The sequence below is a fragment of the Echeneis naucrates genome, chromosome 1, assembly GCF_900963305.1.
Source record: "Echeneis naucrates chromosome 1, fEcheNa1.1, whole genome shotgun sequence".
In the NCBI taxonomy this organism is placed as follows: domain Eukaryota; kingdom Metazoa; phylum Chordata; class Actinopteri; order Carangiformes; family Echeneidae; genus Echeneis; species Echeneis naucrates.
The window spans coordinates 14989195-15008086 of record NC_042511.1 but is presented as its reverse complement, the minus strand read 5'-3'; the positions used below and the strand labels follow the sequence as shown (position 1 = coordinate 15008086).

At 41.6% G+C, this 18892-nt stretch overlaps 1 protein-coding gene across 1 annotated transcript in view; it reads left to right on the top strand.

Annotated features, from left to right (window-relative positions):
* The window catches only part of LOC115042508 (multiple PDZ domain protein), a 33150-nt gene extending 15178 nt beyond the window's left edge, over positions 1–17972 (top strand). The window contains exons 20-43 of the mRNA XM_029500776.1: positions 2570–2899; positions 4390–4587; positions 5177–5354; positions 6281–6391; positions 6810–6875; positions 7320–7391; positions 7886–7988; positions 8990–9198; positions 9525–9616; positions 9729–9861; positions 10111–10203; positions 10628–10702; positions 10798–11103; positions 11400–11483; positions 11939–12132; positions 13307–13454; positions 13569–13640; positions 13853–13976; positions 14085–14119; positions 14333–14455; positions 14876–14980; positions 15509–15612; positions 16182–16305; positions 16967–17972. Coding sequence (XP_029356636.1) covers positions 2570–2899; positions 4390–4587; positions 5177–5354; positions 6281–6391; positions 6810–6875; positions 7320–7391; positions 7886–7988; positions 8990–9198; positions 9525–9616; positions 9729–9861; positions 10111–10203; positions 10628–10702; positions 10798–11103; positions 11400–11483; positions 11939–12132; positions 13307–13454; positions 13569–13640; positions 13853–13976; positions 14085–14119; positions 14333–14455; positions 14876–14980; positions 15509–15612; positions 16182–16305; positions 16967–17113 — 3226 coding nt within the window. The 3' untranslated portion in view covers positions 17114–17972. The remainder of the gene's footprint in view (positions 1–2569; positions 2900–4389; positions 4588–5176; positions 5355–6280; positions 6392–6809; positions 6876–7319; positions 7392–7885; positions 7989–8989; positions 9199–9524; positions 9617–9728; positions 9862–10110; positions 10204–10627; positions 10703–10797; positions 11104–11399; positions 11484–11938; positions 12133–13306; positions 13455–13568; positions 13641–13852; positions 13977–14084; positions 14120–14332; positions 14456–14875; positions 14981–15508; positions 15613–16181; positions 16306–16966) is intronic.
* Positions 17973–18892: the final 920 nt, after the last annotated feature.

Below are 18892 nucleotides of genomic sequence, written 5' to 3'. Positions count from 1 at the left end.
TTGATTGGCCATGAAGCTTCCTAATCACATGTTTCTCTTTCTATAAAAGTACTAAGATGGTTTTGCAACACATTTCTGAGTATGTTGTATCCCTGCAGGTAGGTATCTATGATTAATAAAGCTTATTAAGATAAATATCATGCATTTGAAACGTGATAATCATCCTCTTTTATGTATATAAACTGCATATCTGAGTGCATACACATACAGCAGACATCAAATGGCTCCACAGAGTTGATATCGATGTTACACAGAATTGAGTAATATTAATCATCTCCCCTGCAAATGCAACATATATTAGTAAATTAGTAAATTAGTAAAGTGATTTATGAATCCTGATATTTGATAAAAATTCAGGAAGCTACTTCAATGAGCAGGGAAGTTGGAGAAGCACGAAACTTCTGATGTGTTTGCCATTTGTTCGTGTGTGACAGAGATCTCAGTCAGTTGTTCAGCAGCTATTTATATTACATTCATATACACTTTGGCTCATGTTAAAGTTCAAACACGTCTTGGCTCGGGAAGGGAAAGAGCCAGAGTTAGTAGGTGAGGGGAATGTAAAAAGCTCCTTTAGGAATAAAGAGAACAATCAACCTCTGAAAAAAAAAAAAAATAAAATAAAATAATTGAATACTGCTCACATTTTCTAGATCTACCCAGGCAGATCTTGACAGTGTGTCTGACTGGAATGAGTGAGTATATGTCCATCCTAGATATAATCCTGTGCTGTCCATAGTCCCAAACATGACTTTCACTGCATCATCACCTAGAAACGATCTTGTCTCACTTTGGATCTCCATTACCACCTTGTTTTTGACGCTGCAGTCATAGTTGACTGAGGCACTGCAGTCATGTTAAATTAGATTAGATGATGAAATTTTAAAGATTGCCTGAGGGGAAATCGGGTAAATTATTACTTGTTCCAACATCAGCAGTTATGGCTCCACATTGACAATGCTTGTTTGGCTGACTGGTGCTGTGCCCCACCTCCACCACCCCGCTGCCTTGCAAAACACCCACTCACTCTCTTCTCAGCCTCTTTCAGTCTATTTCTCTCTCCCCCTCATCTCTCTCTTGCTTTTTCAGGCACACACATGCGTGCGCTAACACAGACGCACGCGTACACACACACACACACACACACACACACACACATAGTCTTTCAATGGTCTAACCTCCAAAAACACCTTTTTCCGGCTATGGGAAATATCTCTGAATAATTCATCACTCATCTCACCTTGAACAGTGCACTTCTGAATAAAAGAGAGTTTTAAAGATCCTCTCATATATGTACACACAATACACACAAATGAACACACACACACACACACACGCTCTATCACATGCACACATATACAAAACCCTCACCAGCTTGCAATGTGTCCTCCTGACAGCACTGCAGACAAACTAACAGAGAGTGGAGGCAGATGAGCTGCTTTGGCAGCCTCAGAATAAGACAGACATAGTGGGGTGAGGGCTTGTCACTATCAAACTGTCTCTGTTGAGACAAGACAGGCTGTCCACATGGCTCAGTCACAACAGCTTAGCGTGGAAGACGTCCATATTCAATCTGCCACCATGAGTGGAACAGAGAAATTGGCTCTTTCAGTGGATTCAAACAGCATGTCTACTGGTGGCTCCACACAAGAATGGTAGGGGGAGGGAGTGGGCTTTGATGACGCCCTTGACACTTAAGTTAAATGACATCCATAACTTAGAGGAGGGGCTTATTCCAAACAAATGCTTTTTTTTTTATTTTAAATGTTTCAGAAATAATTCAGAGAACAGAAATGTTTTGAATATTCTCACTCACGCACTCACTCACTCATCTTCATCTGCTTTATCTGTATCCTGGTCGCGGGGCTGCTGGAGCCAATCCCAGCTCACATTGGGTAAGGGGCGGGGCACACCCTGGACAGGTCGCCAGTCCATCGCAGGTGTTTTGAATATTAAATACATCTATTGTAATAACGGTAAAACATAAATTCGCTCACCGATCTTTTTCAATTTTTTTTTTCCTCTTTAACAATAGAAGCTCAAGCAATCCTGATAGAGCGAGCAACATGTATTTTACAGCACTTAAAAATGTGATACGGAAGACAACAGCCTGTGTGATTGCTAGTAAAACAAGCGAATTGATTGTATGCCCCTGAGTAATAACTAATGATTTTTCAACTTGTAAGCAAGATTAAAATTCACTTTCAGGATCCAGCTTTTCCCCTCTCTTTTTGTGTGGTGATTGGTTATCATGGTGGAGGCCTGATTAATGATGTAACACTTAAATCCAATCCAAGCATTGATAGTCCGAATGCCAGAAGTAACCCACAGCCTAACCACCGAACAGTTTTAGTGGTAGATTAGAGGGTTGATAACACTCATTCTCATCCATCTATCCATCATATATAGAAACCATTCATTCAGTGCTGAGCCATTTGTCTCAGTCCTTTTCATCCTGACTGTAATTAATTAGTGTAGAAAGGGAAATGAGCGTCTTTAGCTGGGCAGCAAAGAGGAAACTTAAGTCATCATAATATTTAACAGTTCTTTTTCCACATTGCCCTGCCCCTAGTATTACCTACGTTCCAGCCCATCAAGTGGATGAGCACCGTACTCGCCTGCATTTGCCGCCTCTGGCGTCCCTCTCAGCTGACAGCGCCTCTTCTTCACCCACTCCACCGGCACCTTCTCCAGAACCGTCACTGGGCCCAGCCGTATCCCTTGGTCCGGTCAGAGCTCCAATTTCCACTCCAGCTTCATCCAACCTCAAACCATCAGCTTCAGTCAAATTTAAAGCTTCAGCTCCAGATCCAGCAGTCACAATTAAAGCCTCCGCTTCATTCAAAGCTCCGTTCAAAGGCCCAGCCATAGTTCCCACCATCACACCAGCACCGGACTCAAGGTAATGTAAGATTTATCAGTCTATTATTTATGAGTCACCTAATCTCCATTTAGGCCGCAGAGTGCAAGATAAATCTGTCTCTGGCTTTACTATATTTTGATATGTGTACCAAAGAATTTAGGCTATTCCGCTTTGTATTCTTATTTCTTTCATGCTTTAACCAAAGCTTTTGATTTTTATAGCAGCGGGGCTATTATTGCGGAAATGCATCATACATTTCAGCAAATGGAGTCACGGTAATGATCAGAGTTATTATCTAGATGTCTCAATTAACTGTATCTATAGGGAAATGTGTTTCAGTTTACAAAACAGCTCAATTTGAGTCTCTTCCAGTCTGTATTTTCTCCCCTCTGTTCTTTTCTGTGGTGACGACAAACGCTTCTCTGAATGTTGAGTTATATTTAGCTGTTCACTTATGGATCTCAGTGCTGACTGTCAGCGAAAATGAATTGTTTCGCTTCTGTCTGCCCCTGCCTTCGCTCCATCTTCGTATCTCTCCCCCCCCTCGCCCCCCCGCTCACTCCCATTTCTCTCTGCAGTCCTTTCTTCACTCTTATCTTACAATACATTGTCTTTGTCTCTTTCTCTGCTCGACTCCTCTCTTGACTCTTTGTGTCTACATCTGTCTTTCATCTCTCTCTCGCTCTCCCTCTCGCTCTTCCTGTCAATCTCTGACCAGCCCCCCTCTTCCTCTCCTCTTTACCTTATTTCCCCTCTCCTGCCTGCCGCCGTCCTTTCCTTCTCTCCTGCCTGATCTCTCTCAGCCCTGGTGGAACCATTTGTTCTGCTCTCTTCTGTAACTTAACTGGCTATAGGCTCATGCTGCGTAGATAGCAGCACTATCGCTCACCTCAGTGGGCTTATTACAGCCCTCTACCATGAAACATATTCATGAAAAATTCCCCTCTTTTCTCCCCCTTTCTTTCGCACCTACACAGTCACACAAACCAACATATATATACCATAATATTGTAAGTATACACGCACACCCACAACTTTACTGTGACCTCCTTGGCAAAAAATGTATATTTTCTGGTCAATTTGCACCAAAAGCAATGTATCTGCTTAAGGTCAACCAATGTAACTCGCTATTGGTCATGTGTCCCAGTGTGCCAGTAGGTACGCCAAAATATCTTGTTATCCACATCAGTTCCGCTGGTGTGATTAAGTGCTATTAAGCTGTCAGATATTAAGGCGCTGTGATGGCTAATAATTATTTTCACTTTCGATTAATTCACTGATCAGTACTCAATAAAATGTCAGGAAATTGTGAAAAATAGTCACGATTTTCCGTGGCTAAAGCTGACTGTTTTAGATGTTTTGTTAACAGTCGAAAACACAAAGAAGTTCTATTGACAGAGACACAAAACGGAGACAAGCAGCGTATTGACACATTAGCAGCTGGAACAAGGGGATGAGACAATGCAGTATCTGGTTTCCATTCAACGTTACAATAATGTCAGGTTATTTTTGCTTGCATGTTTATCCAGTTGGCAGATTCCAAAATCTCTACCTCACAAGAATAAAGGACCAGAAAAAGAAGGAAATAATGTGGAGAAGAAAGAGGACACAATTAGTACAGACGGCAAAGTACCAAGGCTGGAGTTGGACTCAACTGTGGATGGTAAAGAGGAGGGAGATGGTGACCTCTATCCTCACAACACAGTGTCTTGGGATCAACCCAGAAGGTTAGTGAATCAGTTGTAGTCGCCAGTTACAATGTCTTTCCTTTTCAACATTTTATCACTTTTATTAGATTTTATTCAATTTTTTTTATTTTTATCCTTTTTTGAAAAAACCCTGCCCGTGGTGCTCTGGATCCTTTGTGCGCCAGAGGGAGCTTAGCAAAATCCTAGTGTGTTTGGGTTATGCTCACAGCAGGGGTATAGTAGCACAGTGCACATGCAGCCAGCTCATATTTCTTAAGCTGAGAAAAAGTGACAACTTCACCAATCTGTATTTAGTGCTGCACTGCATACAAAGACCAGCTTTTGTGTGTCTTTCCCCGGCAGCTATAACATCCTATAGTTTTAACGTTATCTCTGAAACTCGATCTGCAGTCCTAAGCAACAGAACGAGAACGGCTTTGATCAAAGAAAACAACAACTGTAAAACCTATTGGATTAACTCAGCTTGCCGCGTGTTTTGCAGTTATGTTTAAAACATAAACTCAGGTCCTCATCATCAACAGAAGACTTGAAATCTTCTTCACTGTGCAAGCACTGCGAGAAGGAATTTCAGCTCTGCAATACGCATGCAATGCGCCCTGTGTTCCAGTGTGCGGCTGACTCGAGCACCAGGCCAGTCCTTGGGCATCAGCATAATGGGCGGCAGAGGCATGGGACGGAGACTGAGCAGTGGAGAGATGATGAGGGGAGTCTTCATCAAGCACATCAGCCCCGACAGCCCGGCAGCACATAATGGCACCCTCCGGACTGGAGACAGGATACTGGAGGTGTGTATGTCTTTTTGCGCGTATGTCTGTGTTTGTGTAACAGAGACACACTTATGAAATTACAGGAAACTCTGTGTGTGTGTGTGTGCGTGTGTATTTGTATATGAGCGCCTGGAGGCATAAAGTGGATTTATCTGTTTGCTGCATGAGCATGCGTACACACAATATGTTTATGCTGTAATCTTGTATTGTCTGTGGTCTCTGTTGAATTGAAAGATGATGATCTGATGATAATATGAAAATGATAATGAAAAACTCTGTTTTCTAAATAAGCAGAAAATGTTATTCACTCCAATCCATTATCCACTCCAAGTCTAAGGTTGAAGGTTCTGCTTGTCATTATACAAAGCAGTACTGCAGTTCTAGCCTCCTACATGCTAAACATGGGGAATCTGTAAATCTAACGAAGAAATGCAATAAATATGAAAATGCGGCGTGCACTTCTCAGTCAAGCATACTGAGCAAAGCATTAAAAAGACATACTGTAAACAGATACATATTGTTCAATTACTGTATGATCATAGTGACTTATTTAGCAATTATACAAACAGAAGTTTATCTTTAGACAGAATAAATTTGTATACCTTTGTTAACCTGAAGTTCTGCCATAATGTGTGCAAAAAAAGTAACTGTCGCTGTAGTATCTTAGTATGGTGCTATTAGTGTAGACAGGAATAGGACTGAAATGGGATCCACAGGTTTGACACATTGTCGCAGTTGCTTTCTTCTGAGGTATTCTCAAAAACATCCACTTTGTTTAATCTCTGTAAACAGATTTTCTATTGGAATTTTCAAAAATGAGAGGAAGATTTTATTTGTACTGCATATGCCTACTAGACATATATCCAATGTCATATTCAATATCTGCTGTGTGTGTGCGCGTGTGTGTGGGTGCGTGTGTGTGTGTGTGTGCTAACTTGGCCAAGGTTTGTGGTGTGGACTTAAGAGATGCCAGCCATGAGCAGGCAGTGGAAGCCATACGCAGAGCAAGAGACACTGTGGACTTCCTGGTCCAATCTGCACAGCACAGAGCCCAGGTAGTCTGTTTTATCCACACACAAAAACAGCACAGTTCTGTCAGCTTAGAAAATATTGTGCAGCGTATATGCTGGTATTTTATGCATACATTACATTGTGTGCGCAGCGTTTGAGTCTCTTGAGGCCCCACACTCTTTCAGGTGAATCCCATAATCTGCTTCTGCAAAAAGAAGGTGCACTATATGTTCTATTGGACACCGCCTTTAAGAAGTTCAATCAGCGGCGTGTGTGGGAGTCAGTAGCATTACAACGCGATATCCTCTGGACACAGAGCGTGCTGAACAAAATGATCTTGAACTGAATATTTCATATCCTATAACTTATCATATGGGATGCGACAATTGACGCATTCATGTTTCACGGTTACATATAAATAAAAGTCGTCTGCCTACTCTCCACTTTCTGTTTTGCCCGCAGTCTCCTCTGCTCACCAGCCATGAAAGATTAACTCCAGGACCACAATCCAACTCAAACAGTAGCAAGGTAACTCTTCTATAAACTTCCACCCACCTGTATCAGATGAGTCTTTTTCACAACTGTTTTAGTATAAATATACACACCATATATATACATATATATACACCATATATACAACCCTCCAGAGTCAGAGAGCGGTAGCTCCTTTTTTGTGTTTTAAAGGTCATAATCTATACTTCATTAAAACAGATGACAAGCTGTTAAGTCCTTTTTCTCTTTCTGTTCCCACACACTTCCTGATGTTTCACTGTGTGCGGTTGTAGTATATAGACAGCGTTATGTATATGCTATATTATATACACATCATGTTTAATCATTAACACCTACGTGGTATTTTAATAAACAAATAAATAAATAATGCAACTGTGAAGGTTTTTTTGAGAGGAAGATTTGGGACTTTTAGTCATGATGCTTGTTGGGCTACATCTGTGTGTCCCCTCATGATTCCAGGAAGCCGAGACTCCCGGTGGTCAATTCCTTAGTCTTTCCCCAACAAACCCCTTTACTCCCATCCCCTTTAAGGTTGGTTCGTTGTTGTTTGTGTATGTGTGCATGCATGTGTGTGTGTGTGTGTGTTATCATGGGTAAGCAGGATCTTAAAAAGCTCCCTTGCATTAGCATTTGCACTAAGCCAACTTCCAAAAACTTAATTAACGTGCATATTTGTAGATAGAATCCTTGTAGTTCAAAGTCCCTGGCAGCTACCTTGTTTGTTTAAACCCTTTGTTTTTCTCTTTGATGGAGATGCATAATTCTCTAAATAGAGAGTATTCTTTTGAAGTTATTTTTCCATGCACTTGTAAGTTGGTTGCAAAATAGTGCATGATTCTGGTCATCTTTCATGTTATTTTTAGCTGACATTAAAACGGTGTTCATTATTTCGTCCCGCTCGTCAGTTTTTCCCACTACTACATCAAGCACATTGAACCAGCCTCAGGGGTAGTCCAACTCATGCCTGAAGGACCCCTGAGGCATCTGCAGCTCTGCCTGTTCAATAATGCAAAACTTCTCCCAAGGTACCTTCACCAGTACCACACAGAAAGGATCGGAGGAGTCCCGTAACGGCAACATCGCCAGTTGCAGCAGCAGCAGCTGAGGATGAGGGCGACACTGGCAGAAGTAAGTCTGCAGCATAAAGACATCTCTAGCGGCAGCAGGAGTAGGCATTGTGTGGTGATCTGAACACAGTGGCCATAGAAGGACACTTAGGTATGCCTTTTGGCCAAGAAAGACTTTGTGTTTGTCTACTGCAATAACAAAGTATCTGAATCACACACTTTCTGAATAATCACCATTTAAAAGGCCTCCATTTATTTGAAAGTCACTAAGAGCCATATGAACAGATAATTTCCATATGACTGGCATGGCGAGACTGAAACCTCAGTGTGCATGAATGCTAAAGTCTAAAAAGCACACTCGCTGTACAGTATGTCCTGGGAGAGCACTTTTCGTTTGTATGAAGGTGTTCAGACTTTCAGCATCTTTTCTGGTGTAAAAAAAAAAACTTTGATTCAAGTATCAATTTATTATCAATTCTTGCTCACTGCAGGTGACTTGTGTGTTGTGTTGTATTGTGGTGTTCTTGTAAACATAGTTGTGTGCAGCGTTACTCATCAAAATGCATTGTGTGTGTCACTGAGGTCTAACAAATGCTCTAAAGCCTTTTTTTTCTTTTTCTTTTTACCTTCTTCACAAAATATGTTCAAACAAAATTTTTCCCCAACACATTAAAAGCCCCTGCGGAGAATTTGAAAAGTGCAATACTGTTGACTGGGACATGTAATGGGTCACACCATTCATTTAAACAAAAATCTATTGTCCCACTAGTGGTTGAAAGCTTCAGGAGGTACCTTTGAAGAAGGTGCATTCAGTCTATATGCTTATTTCCACACATGTAACTATTCAAATACGCGTATATTTGTAAGAACATGTACACAAAGATAAAACAGATAAACCCCTCAGAAATTCGACACACACACACAGGTAGACACACATAAGCTCCTCTGTGGTTTAACGCTTCCTCTCCACATGAAGCGTCAGCCATTACATGTACTTGTTTCTGGTTGGTCATCAAATCCTCCTGCTAACAGCCACCTGTTTGTTCACTCTGTTTTTCTTAGAAAAGATGCTTCAGCGCTATGGCAGCCTGTCTGGGAAGCTCCACATGATTGAGCTGGAGAAGGATCCTACAGCTCACGGTCTGGGAATCAGCCTTTCAGGGGACAAGGGTGGCTCTAGGGCCCGCATGAGTGTCTATGTGGCAGATATAGACCCTCAAGGTCCCGCTTCTTTAGATGGGAGGATACAAGTCGGAGATGAGCTCCTGGAGGTAAGGAGGAGAGTGAGTGGAGACAGTAAAAGAAGGGCCAAAAGAAAGAAAGACAAAATACCAGCATCAAAATTGAGAGCAGCAGAACGAGAGCAGTGAGTGGTGAGTAGAAAGCATGGATGAGTAGAGAGCGATGAGCACCTGCACAGTACATTTATCAGACAAATTACCATTTCAGGATTGGTTGGTCTTCTGGTTGGATTCTTGCAATGAGCAACCTTTTAATGGAGATCAGGAAGAGCGAGGGAGAGAGGATGAGAAGAGGAGGGGCAGTAAAGCAGATTCATGTAGATGGGATTAAGAAAATGTTGTTATTTTTCCTCCAGATCAACGGCCAGATCTTGTACGGTCGCAGTCACCAAAATGCCTCCACCATCATTAATAACACTCCGTCTAAGGTCAAGATCATTCTCATCAGGTAATAAGCAGAGTGAAGTTTTTTGTGGTCTGTCTTTTCACCCCACAATTTTTACTAATCAAGATATATCCCAGCTCAGGGATAATGACACTTTCTGCTTGTGTTTTACTAGGAATAAGGCATCTTTGAGTCAAAAGGCTGAGGGATTGAGAACACAGAGAGAGTGTGAGGACACAGTCGACCCCCAGAGAGACTCTGAGCAGGGAGGATTATCCAAAGACATCCACCAAATCATCCTACCTCAGGTACAATACCTTCAGCACATCTCGGCATTAACCTGCAGCAGCACAGTTCAAGCAACCAGTTGGGATGTAACACAATCTTATTTTAGAAAAAAGAGCCAGCCTTGACATGAGGGTAAATATATTTGACCCCTCAACACTCTGTCAACATGAGTCCAAACACAGCTCTTTGACGGAGGAGTAGCTTTCGTAATTCCTGCAAAGACTTAACAGTTACAGTTTGTTTGCTTTCTTTGTCCCGTCTCCCTGCAGGATCACGCAGGTCTCGGCCTTTTGCTTGTAGAAGATGATTGTAAGGATGGAGTGCTGATCACATCCCTGATCCCACACAGCACCGCCAGCAAGGTGTGGCATGATCAGTAGCACGACCACCATTTGCTATTTCTTTGCTTTTTCGGGGATGAGATTTATTTATCTACCCGGCAAACTATCACAAACATTTCAATATCACTTGTTTTTCTTTTACTAAAATGTCTGGCTGATTAAAGCTATTTGTTCTAAAAGTGGCTGAAGACGTCACAGACGTGTTCAACAGGCAACGGCATTGCCAGTACTGAATAATATCACTGTGTTACTATCACCATAGGTATAAGGCGCTTTTAATGTTTTAGCCAGTCAAAGTGAAGCTAATGTTTTATTTAAAAAAAAAAAAAAAAAAACTCAGTTTCAATCTGGAAAAGTAATCAGAGGCTGCAAAATAAAACTAGTTGAATAAATGTGGCAAGTTCTCATACATTTTGTTGAATTACATCTTTCTGTCTGTACGTAGGATGGCAGAATAAAGCCAGGAGACAGAATCATAGCAGTCGGCGATGAGCTTGTGGCCGGGCTGTCGGCGGAAAGGGTAAACACACAAATGCAAACACTAGCTCACATGCAATATACACTTCAAGGTCATCCTGACTTAATGATTTATAACTCCCCTGTCTCTATATTCAGGTGTCCTGTTTGATCCTCAAACACCGGGTCACTGTCAAGCTCTCCATTAGCCGATCCAAACGTCTCTCCTCCTGTTCTACTCTGCCTCTCCCTCCCTCTCCATCCCATACCTGCTCTGCTGCCCCTGCATCGTCCCTAACCCTCCCCACCTCTTCCTCCCCCTCTTCATACCACACAGGATTTGCGCCCACAACTTGTGACCCCCTGAGCTGCCCAGTTGTATCTGGCAAGGAAACCACGATAGAGATCTGTAAAGGAAATGTGGGCCTCGGCCTCAGCATTGTAGGAGGATGTGACACTCTGCTGGTATGATCGGCCATTTGTTATTAACAAAAAGTCTTACACTAAAGGGATATTTGTTGATTTTGTTAATGGACAGCCGAGGCAATTTCCTCTGGCAAAATCACACATAGGTCACGTCAAATTCCAAATTTCATCAACCGTTTATTAAAGTTTATGGATTTCTTCCAACATTTTATTTGACAGCATGCAGTAATGAAATGAGTCTTATTTAATGTAATCCTGAGTAAAAGACGACTGGCTGAATTAAGTTTGATTGTACCCTTGGTCTCTATAATTAGTGTTTTCTGGTTGTCCACCAGGGGGCAGTAGTAATCCATGAAGTAAACGATGGAGGAGCAGCTCAGAGAGATGGAAGGCTGCAGGCGGGAGATCAGATATTAGAGGTATTATGGGTACACTAACTTTTTAGCATAACAACATAATCATAACGAGTTTCTCTACTTGTTTTTTTTTTTTTTTCTTGTTTTATCCACATACAGAACAAAGAACTATTTTTCTGGGCACATGTCCAAAATAAAACAACAGTGGCAATTAAAAGGTTTTAATGAATGCGCACTCAGTAGTAATTCCGAGAAATCAAGGTTTCTCTAAATGTGTCTGCAAGCTGACCGCCTTTAAACTGGCAAAATGTTGGCAACGAGCTGCCGGGTTAAGAAATACAGGCATGCAGACGTGGGGATGTTATTCATAAAAACAACAAAATCATTATGTATCGGTACAAAAGTACAGACCATCTGGAAGAAATGAGACAAAGTGAAAACATGCTTGTAGGTTGGCTTTCTGTGCAGCCTTTCGTTCTCTGTATTCTCAAAAACTCACGACTCTGAACTCCTCCCAGGTAAATGGCATCGACATGCGACAGGCCACGCACGACGAGGCTATTGGTGTGTTGCGACTCACCACCCAGCGCGTTCGCCTGTGCGTCTTCAGACACCAGGAGGCCTACAGGGAGGAGGACCTGTGGGACGTTTTCAGTGTGGAGCTCAGACCTCGTCCTGGAGAGGGGCTGGGGCTCGCGACAGTGGGAAAGAAGTACAAACCTTGAAGGCCTTTGAAAATTGAAATACCTCCAACTTTCACATATTGCCAGCAGGAACACATGGCTCAACAAATTTAACTCAAAGTTAGATTCATCATCGGACATTGTAATTCAAAACCAAGGACCAGCCAATCAAAATTATAACTCTTACACACACTTGGATGAACAAATAATCATCCAAAGTTTCCATTTTAGAGCACTGAAAAGAAGAGCAATGAGAATACACCTGGCAGCTGTAAACAAAACAATTGGAGAAGGTTGATGATAACATTAACAAGCAACATTGAAGCATGAATTAGACATAAGCGCTAACAGACCACCTGCCAAAGAGAATTTGCGAAGAAATGGGCCATACATATGTTGAATCATTCCGTTATAGAAGGAAATTAATTGGCAGTTGTATGCCAATTCTGACCTCACATTCAGCAGAACTGCCTTTTGTCCATAAGTTGAATTTAATTGGTAAATGAATTAAATTCTATAGTTCTCAGAATAAGACTATGTTTTCGAGGCAGAATTTTTTTCAGCAAATCCAATAACAAGCAATTTTATGTCTGAGTGGGGGGGGGGCACAACACAATGTAACCATTGTGTAAACACCTTCTAGGTCCTTACAGACCTAGTTCAGAGAAAATAAGACTCTGAAAGGATGATATGAAGGTATAAAGTACCTCCATGAATCCAGTATTTTAATTTCTGGTGTAGATTTTATTTCTGCCGTAATTTTGAACAAGTATTCTGGTTATTTTTTGACTATGACATTTTTCACTATACCTGAATCATCACATCTTTCATGAAAATGAAAACTCTTTGGTAAAATGATCAGAGGAAAACATAATTCAGAGCTGTGAGACCTTTACCTAGAGATCAAGGACTCAGTGGCAAGAGGGATCATTATTGTTAAAAAGAGGCGACACACATGCTGTAATGAAATCTAACACCCTGACAGGCTCCACTATTTACCATAAAGGTCACACAGCCAGGCCATCACTCTCACGCTGCAGAGAGGACACATTATTCTTAAAGGGTTCATGCGCAGATTTTCATACGTCTTTGTGTATCTGCACGAACAAGTGCGATGTGTTGCACAACAGCAGACATACAGCTTGCATAATTTTTTCGTGTGTGTAACAGACACAGATTTTCACCTCGGTTTTCTTTTTACAGCAACGACACGGGAATATTTGTGTCGGATATCATCAGAGGAGGTGTTGCAGATTCCAATGGCAGATTGTTGCTAGGTGACCAGATTCTGTCAATCAGTGGAGAGGATGTCCGTGCAGCATCTCAGGAACATGCACATAAGCTTATACAGGTCTGACACATTCTCACTGACACATACAAAGAAGCCCTTAAAAGAAATTCATGGTGGCTCATAATTGTCTTCATGGATTCTTCATCTTGCGCGTGATGGTCGCCCTGCTCTTAGAGTTGCAGTGGAGTGGTACACCTGGAGGTGGCTCGATTTAAAGCGGGGGTAAAGTATTCACAGCAATGCCAGGTAAACTGTTTCCCTCTCTGTATACCAGAAAGAGAAATTAAAATTTCAAAATGGTATGATGTTGTCAGATGCTGAATTAGCCTGTACACTTACACATAGGATTTGTATCAGGCATTTAGATTTTCTTAAAGTAGCTCACCCGTGTTAATGTAGTTTGTAGTCCAACTGTTACACCTATTCACGATTTTAACAACAGTGCTTTGTGAACTTAGGAGTACCTTAAGTTGTGTTTTATCCAGAGCGAAGACTCCGGCTGTTCCACTCTGACTCCTTCAAGTGGATGTGCTGCTTCCCTCGGCCACCAGAAGGAGACAGATAACAAAACAGGAACCTGCAGTGAGTGGAGCTAACTGTTGAAGACAATTATCTGAAAGCAAAAGAATTGCAGCCTGTTTGATAAGATACGCTGTTACCATCTTAAAACATACATGTTTCCTTTCACAGCATTTCAAGACATCAGAAAAGTCATCATACAAAAGGTAGCACATAGCAATACTGTAATTCTCTAACAATTTTACATGTAATTTATCACTTTAGTGCCCCATGTCGGGACCAACTGTATATGTAGGTGTGAATTCTCACAAAATTAAAATTGATTGTTGACCCTTAGAAAACTGTGTGTGCATATGCATATGTGATATTCACATTTTGTCTAACAGGGTCTCTAATTTTTTTGTGTGTTATCACTACAGCATCCATGTGACTCCCTGGGCATCAGTGTAGCAGGAGGAGTGGGCAGTCCCCATGGCAACGTTCCTCTTTTTATTGCTGCCATGGATACCAATGGACTAGCTGCCAAAACACAACAATTACAGGTGTGTATTATTACTGTGTGTGTCTTGGGTCTATGACCAAGTTAGTTTTGGCCAGATTTGGTCAAAATGCTCAAATGAATTTTATAGGTCACGTTAACCTTAGCTCACTAGATGCCTGAGAAAATAAGAACTTGCGCTTTACTTTACAATCAGATTGTATAAATACAAACCACAAACGACATTATAGCTGCATTAATTGAAATGTCAGAACTATATATTTAGTCACAGCAACAGCACCGTCTCACAAATGGCCCATTAAAAGATCCTAAAAGACAAAACCTGCCAAATGCTCGGGTAAAAATTAGAGTTTGACTAATAGTTGTTATAGTTAAAGGTCAGAACAAAGTTCCTAAGAGCTGCTCTAACCCGCATACCTGCAAGACTAGAAGTCCGAGTTTGTGTCTTTTGTCTGGCCATTAGACTGGAGACAAGATCTTCAGTATCAATGATATGTCCACGGAGGGAATGACTCATGTCCATGCTGGTGCGCTCCTGAAGAGCGCCACTGGAACCATCAGTCTGAAGGTAATGTTGCAGTGAGACCGTGAAGCTGTTCATCTGAACAGACTGTGAGGCGGTACATTACTGTTTCATAGTTCACCGTGTCATGTGATAATGTTCTGTTTCCTATTCATCATTTTCACAGAGACAACATCTTACAGGGAAACTTTTTAACAAGGGACTGAAACAAGATTCAGTTGTCATGCCATTATCAGTATACTACACTATACTGCAATTTCATGACAATAGTGTGTCTTTCACATTGTTTGTCTTGATGTTAATCTGCTTCTGGGAAGATTGTAAGGAAACGGATGCCAGTCGTTCTTGACAAGTACATAGTGTGTGTTAAAAAAAGAGTTTTCATGTTTTATTATTCACACTCTGTTAACTCAGGGACCGACATGACCATGTTATTGCAACCGTAAGTTATTATATTACTTCAGCATAAGAATTGAACTGCCAAATAAGTTAATAAGTGAGCTTAAAAAAAAAAAAGGCCTATTCATCTCATAGTTACGCATTCTTCTGTCATGCATGCCCTTGTGTGTTTAGGTGGCAGCTGGCTCCAGTGGGTGCAGCGTGCAGGACCACAGTGATGTCTCTGCCCGGTCACCAGGCCAACCCAGCAGCCTGCCCTGCTTTCACAGTAACCTCTGGTAATAATCATTTCTCTGACAGTCTCCTGCTGTTTTGCTTTATAGTCTTACTCCGGCTCTCTCCTACTTTATTCATGGAATAAGGACAAAAGCAAACCCTGCTCAGCCCTGACAATAGGGGGGAGGCATTGGGATGAATGTGCTTTTGGCCGGAATGAGCTGAAATTTTTTTGTGCTCGCTGTTTTGCATCGTTTTTAATTGATTGGTTTCAGTTATTTCCCCATATCTGCATCACTCGGGTATCTGGCAACTTATTTAACTCAATCATATGTTTGAAAACGATGGAATCTAATCTGGAAACAGGCATTTTAATGTCCTCCCGAGGTTATCATATTAGTGTTAGTTGTGAGTTGTATGCCTTTATGCAAAACAGGCAACCCAAAAGGTGTCTCCAGCCCCGAGGTTGCGCTCTTCGGTGTTGCACTTCAGTTCTGAAATGTGCTAGATTTTGAAAAATGTTTGTCTGTTCTAGTGAGAATAGGACACTTCACAACCATTTACACAACACAGCGTGGAGCTGGTGCAACGTGCAGCGCAACACGTCTCCCTTTGCTTTCTATTCCCACAGTGCTCGTATGTATCAGACCATCACTCTGGAGAGGGGCTCCTCGGGTCTGGGCTTTAGCATCGTAGGAGGGTTCGGCAGCCCTCATGGAGACCTGCCGATCTACATCAAAACCGTCTTCAACAAGGTGACATAACATCTTCGGGGAGAGTCCTTTCATTGGGGTGCTGGTTTAGAAATCAGCTTGGTTTTCGGTTATACTGTCAGTTTTAATCCAGCCTGAGCTGATCAACCATTCGTATTGTGTGCTCACACACTGTGAGGGGGCTGCAGTGGCTCTCAGAGTGGTGGGCATGGGGAGCCGGGGCCCCTGAGCTGGGGCCCTGGTGATGGTCTCACTCATATTTAGGGAATGCCCACATGCATGTCGTGTTGGGTCACACCATGAAGAATTGATGAATCCAGCTGCTCCTTCATTCCATCACGACAGTATGCACCCCATCTTTGACTCGGCTCCTCTGTTGGGACACCTTCACCTACCTGGACTCCATCTCTCCAGAGACCTGCACAGAAACTCTCTGGGCTCTCTTGAGAGCACAGCATCCTTCACTCCACCAGTTCCTACCAGCACCCCCAGCTTCCCTTCCCATGTCCATCCTCCTGCACCTTGCCTGTCTTTTGTTCCCTCCAGCGTTTATATATATATATATATATATATATATAGGCTGTTGGCACTGAAATTATTTGTCACTTATTGCAGTGTTAACTTGTCCTCGTCTGTCTGCCTTGGTCATGTGTGTTGCCAGCAGTTTATGACTTGGTTATGGCTCTGTCTTTGTACCCTGCAGGGAGCAGCTATGGAGGATGGCAGGCTGAAACGTGGAGATCAGATCATCGCGGTGAATGGACACTGCCTTGAAGGTGTGACTCACGCTGAAGCTGTGGACATCCTCAAAAAGACCAAGGGGAGCGTTGTCCTCACCGTTCTCTCCTGATATGGCTTATCGTGTTTTGATTATGTCTCATGGCCGCTTCGCGTAGAACTTGAGAACCCGAGAGGGCAAACGTTGATATTTAAAGCAGAGTAGATACTGTGATTGTAAATTTATCTGCATTTAGTTTGGGTAAGCTACCTCTGACTGCAGCTGGTGAGTGAAGACAATATTTCTAATAACTTATATCCCTGTGAAGGCGTTATTTAAAATAATGGGTTGATGTCATGAACCTTCATACAATCCTGATGAATAGTTCTGCATTCATAGAAAGAGGACATTTTTGACATTACAGTGGACGCGACGCTCGGAAATCAGAGGACGAGAAGAAGATAATAAAGAAGCCAATGAAGCAGTGTCCCGACAAATAATAACATATTGTATCTTAGTTTGCCTGTTGAAGGTGTTTGTAATGCACTTGTGCATGGACATGCATCATTTCCCATGCAAACATGCTCATGAATAAATTACCATCCCCAAACGCGTGAATCTGACCACTGTGCAAATGAACACATCAGACGTGTGACATCTATTTACTTTCTCAGTTTTTGTTTTTCCTCAGAGTTAACTACTGTGATGACCTCCTAACACCCAAACATGCCAAGTGCTTCTGCCAATCTTTTGTATGGCAATACGGTTTTAGGACGTTCTCTTTGTGTAAGACTGCTTTAGTTTGACTCCTTGATTTATCACTGCATTAATTGACGTGTATAATTAGTGATTATAAAACCTTTATGTGAAGCAGGAAGAACAGAAAACCGTTCATTTGCTACATCTGTTAAAAGCAGCTGCTAATTTCTGTTACTTTAAATATCAGCTCTGCAAATAATTGATTTCTTTACCGATTTATCATTTGTTACTGTTTGAGCAGTTGTTTTTTTTTTTTTTTGGAGTTCGGTTGAGTTTTACTGTAGCATAATGTGTTTACTATTTATTTAGAAACCTTCTTGTACCTGTTTTATATGATTTTATATATAGTGGGATATTTACATTTTCTTAACTATAATTTGTATTTAATGAGTAGTCCTAAAAGCCAAAACACACACACACACACACACCTGTGTGTTTGGCATTGTATCACATTGTGTAACTGAATGTACTGTAAGTGATCTTATTAAATGTTTTTCTTTTTTTCAACCCAAAGCTGTAATTCCCTGATTCTGTTTACTGACTTCAGCGTGTACCTCTGCATAAAATGTAAGAGCAAAAACAAACATTACCTTAAATATGGTTATATTTTAATGATTAATGACAACTACCGAACAACTGAAGAGTCCTACTTGTTTTCTGAAGCTCTCGGCTGCCACAATGAATTAATAGTGAGGATTAGCCCATGGATAACACAGTTTAACTTGCAAAGCTTTATATATATATATATATATATATATAGTGATAAAGTGAGCAGCTTTTGCCTTGAAGAGGTTTTATTGTTGCTGTGTTTACACCTTTTGCCTTTGCGATTGTCAAACATAATAAGAATTAGGTGCCGGGAAGAAGTGTGTGTCCTGTAGAATATGACGGAATGACTAGGAAGCACTAAATCACAAAGCAGGTATCAGAGTGATGTGAGGGGAGGATCAGTTACAGACCTGCAGCATCTCAGAGGCAACTAAAGAAATCTGTCAACCTCACTCAGGGAGACTGAAACTGTGCCTTTTATTGTGTTTTATTGCAAATGCACAGAACTTTCCCTTAAGTTGCTGGAGTAACTGATGACAACTTGGCAAACAATGCATTTGCACACAAATGTCTCATTTAGGAAATCGGATGCATCTAAGGAGC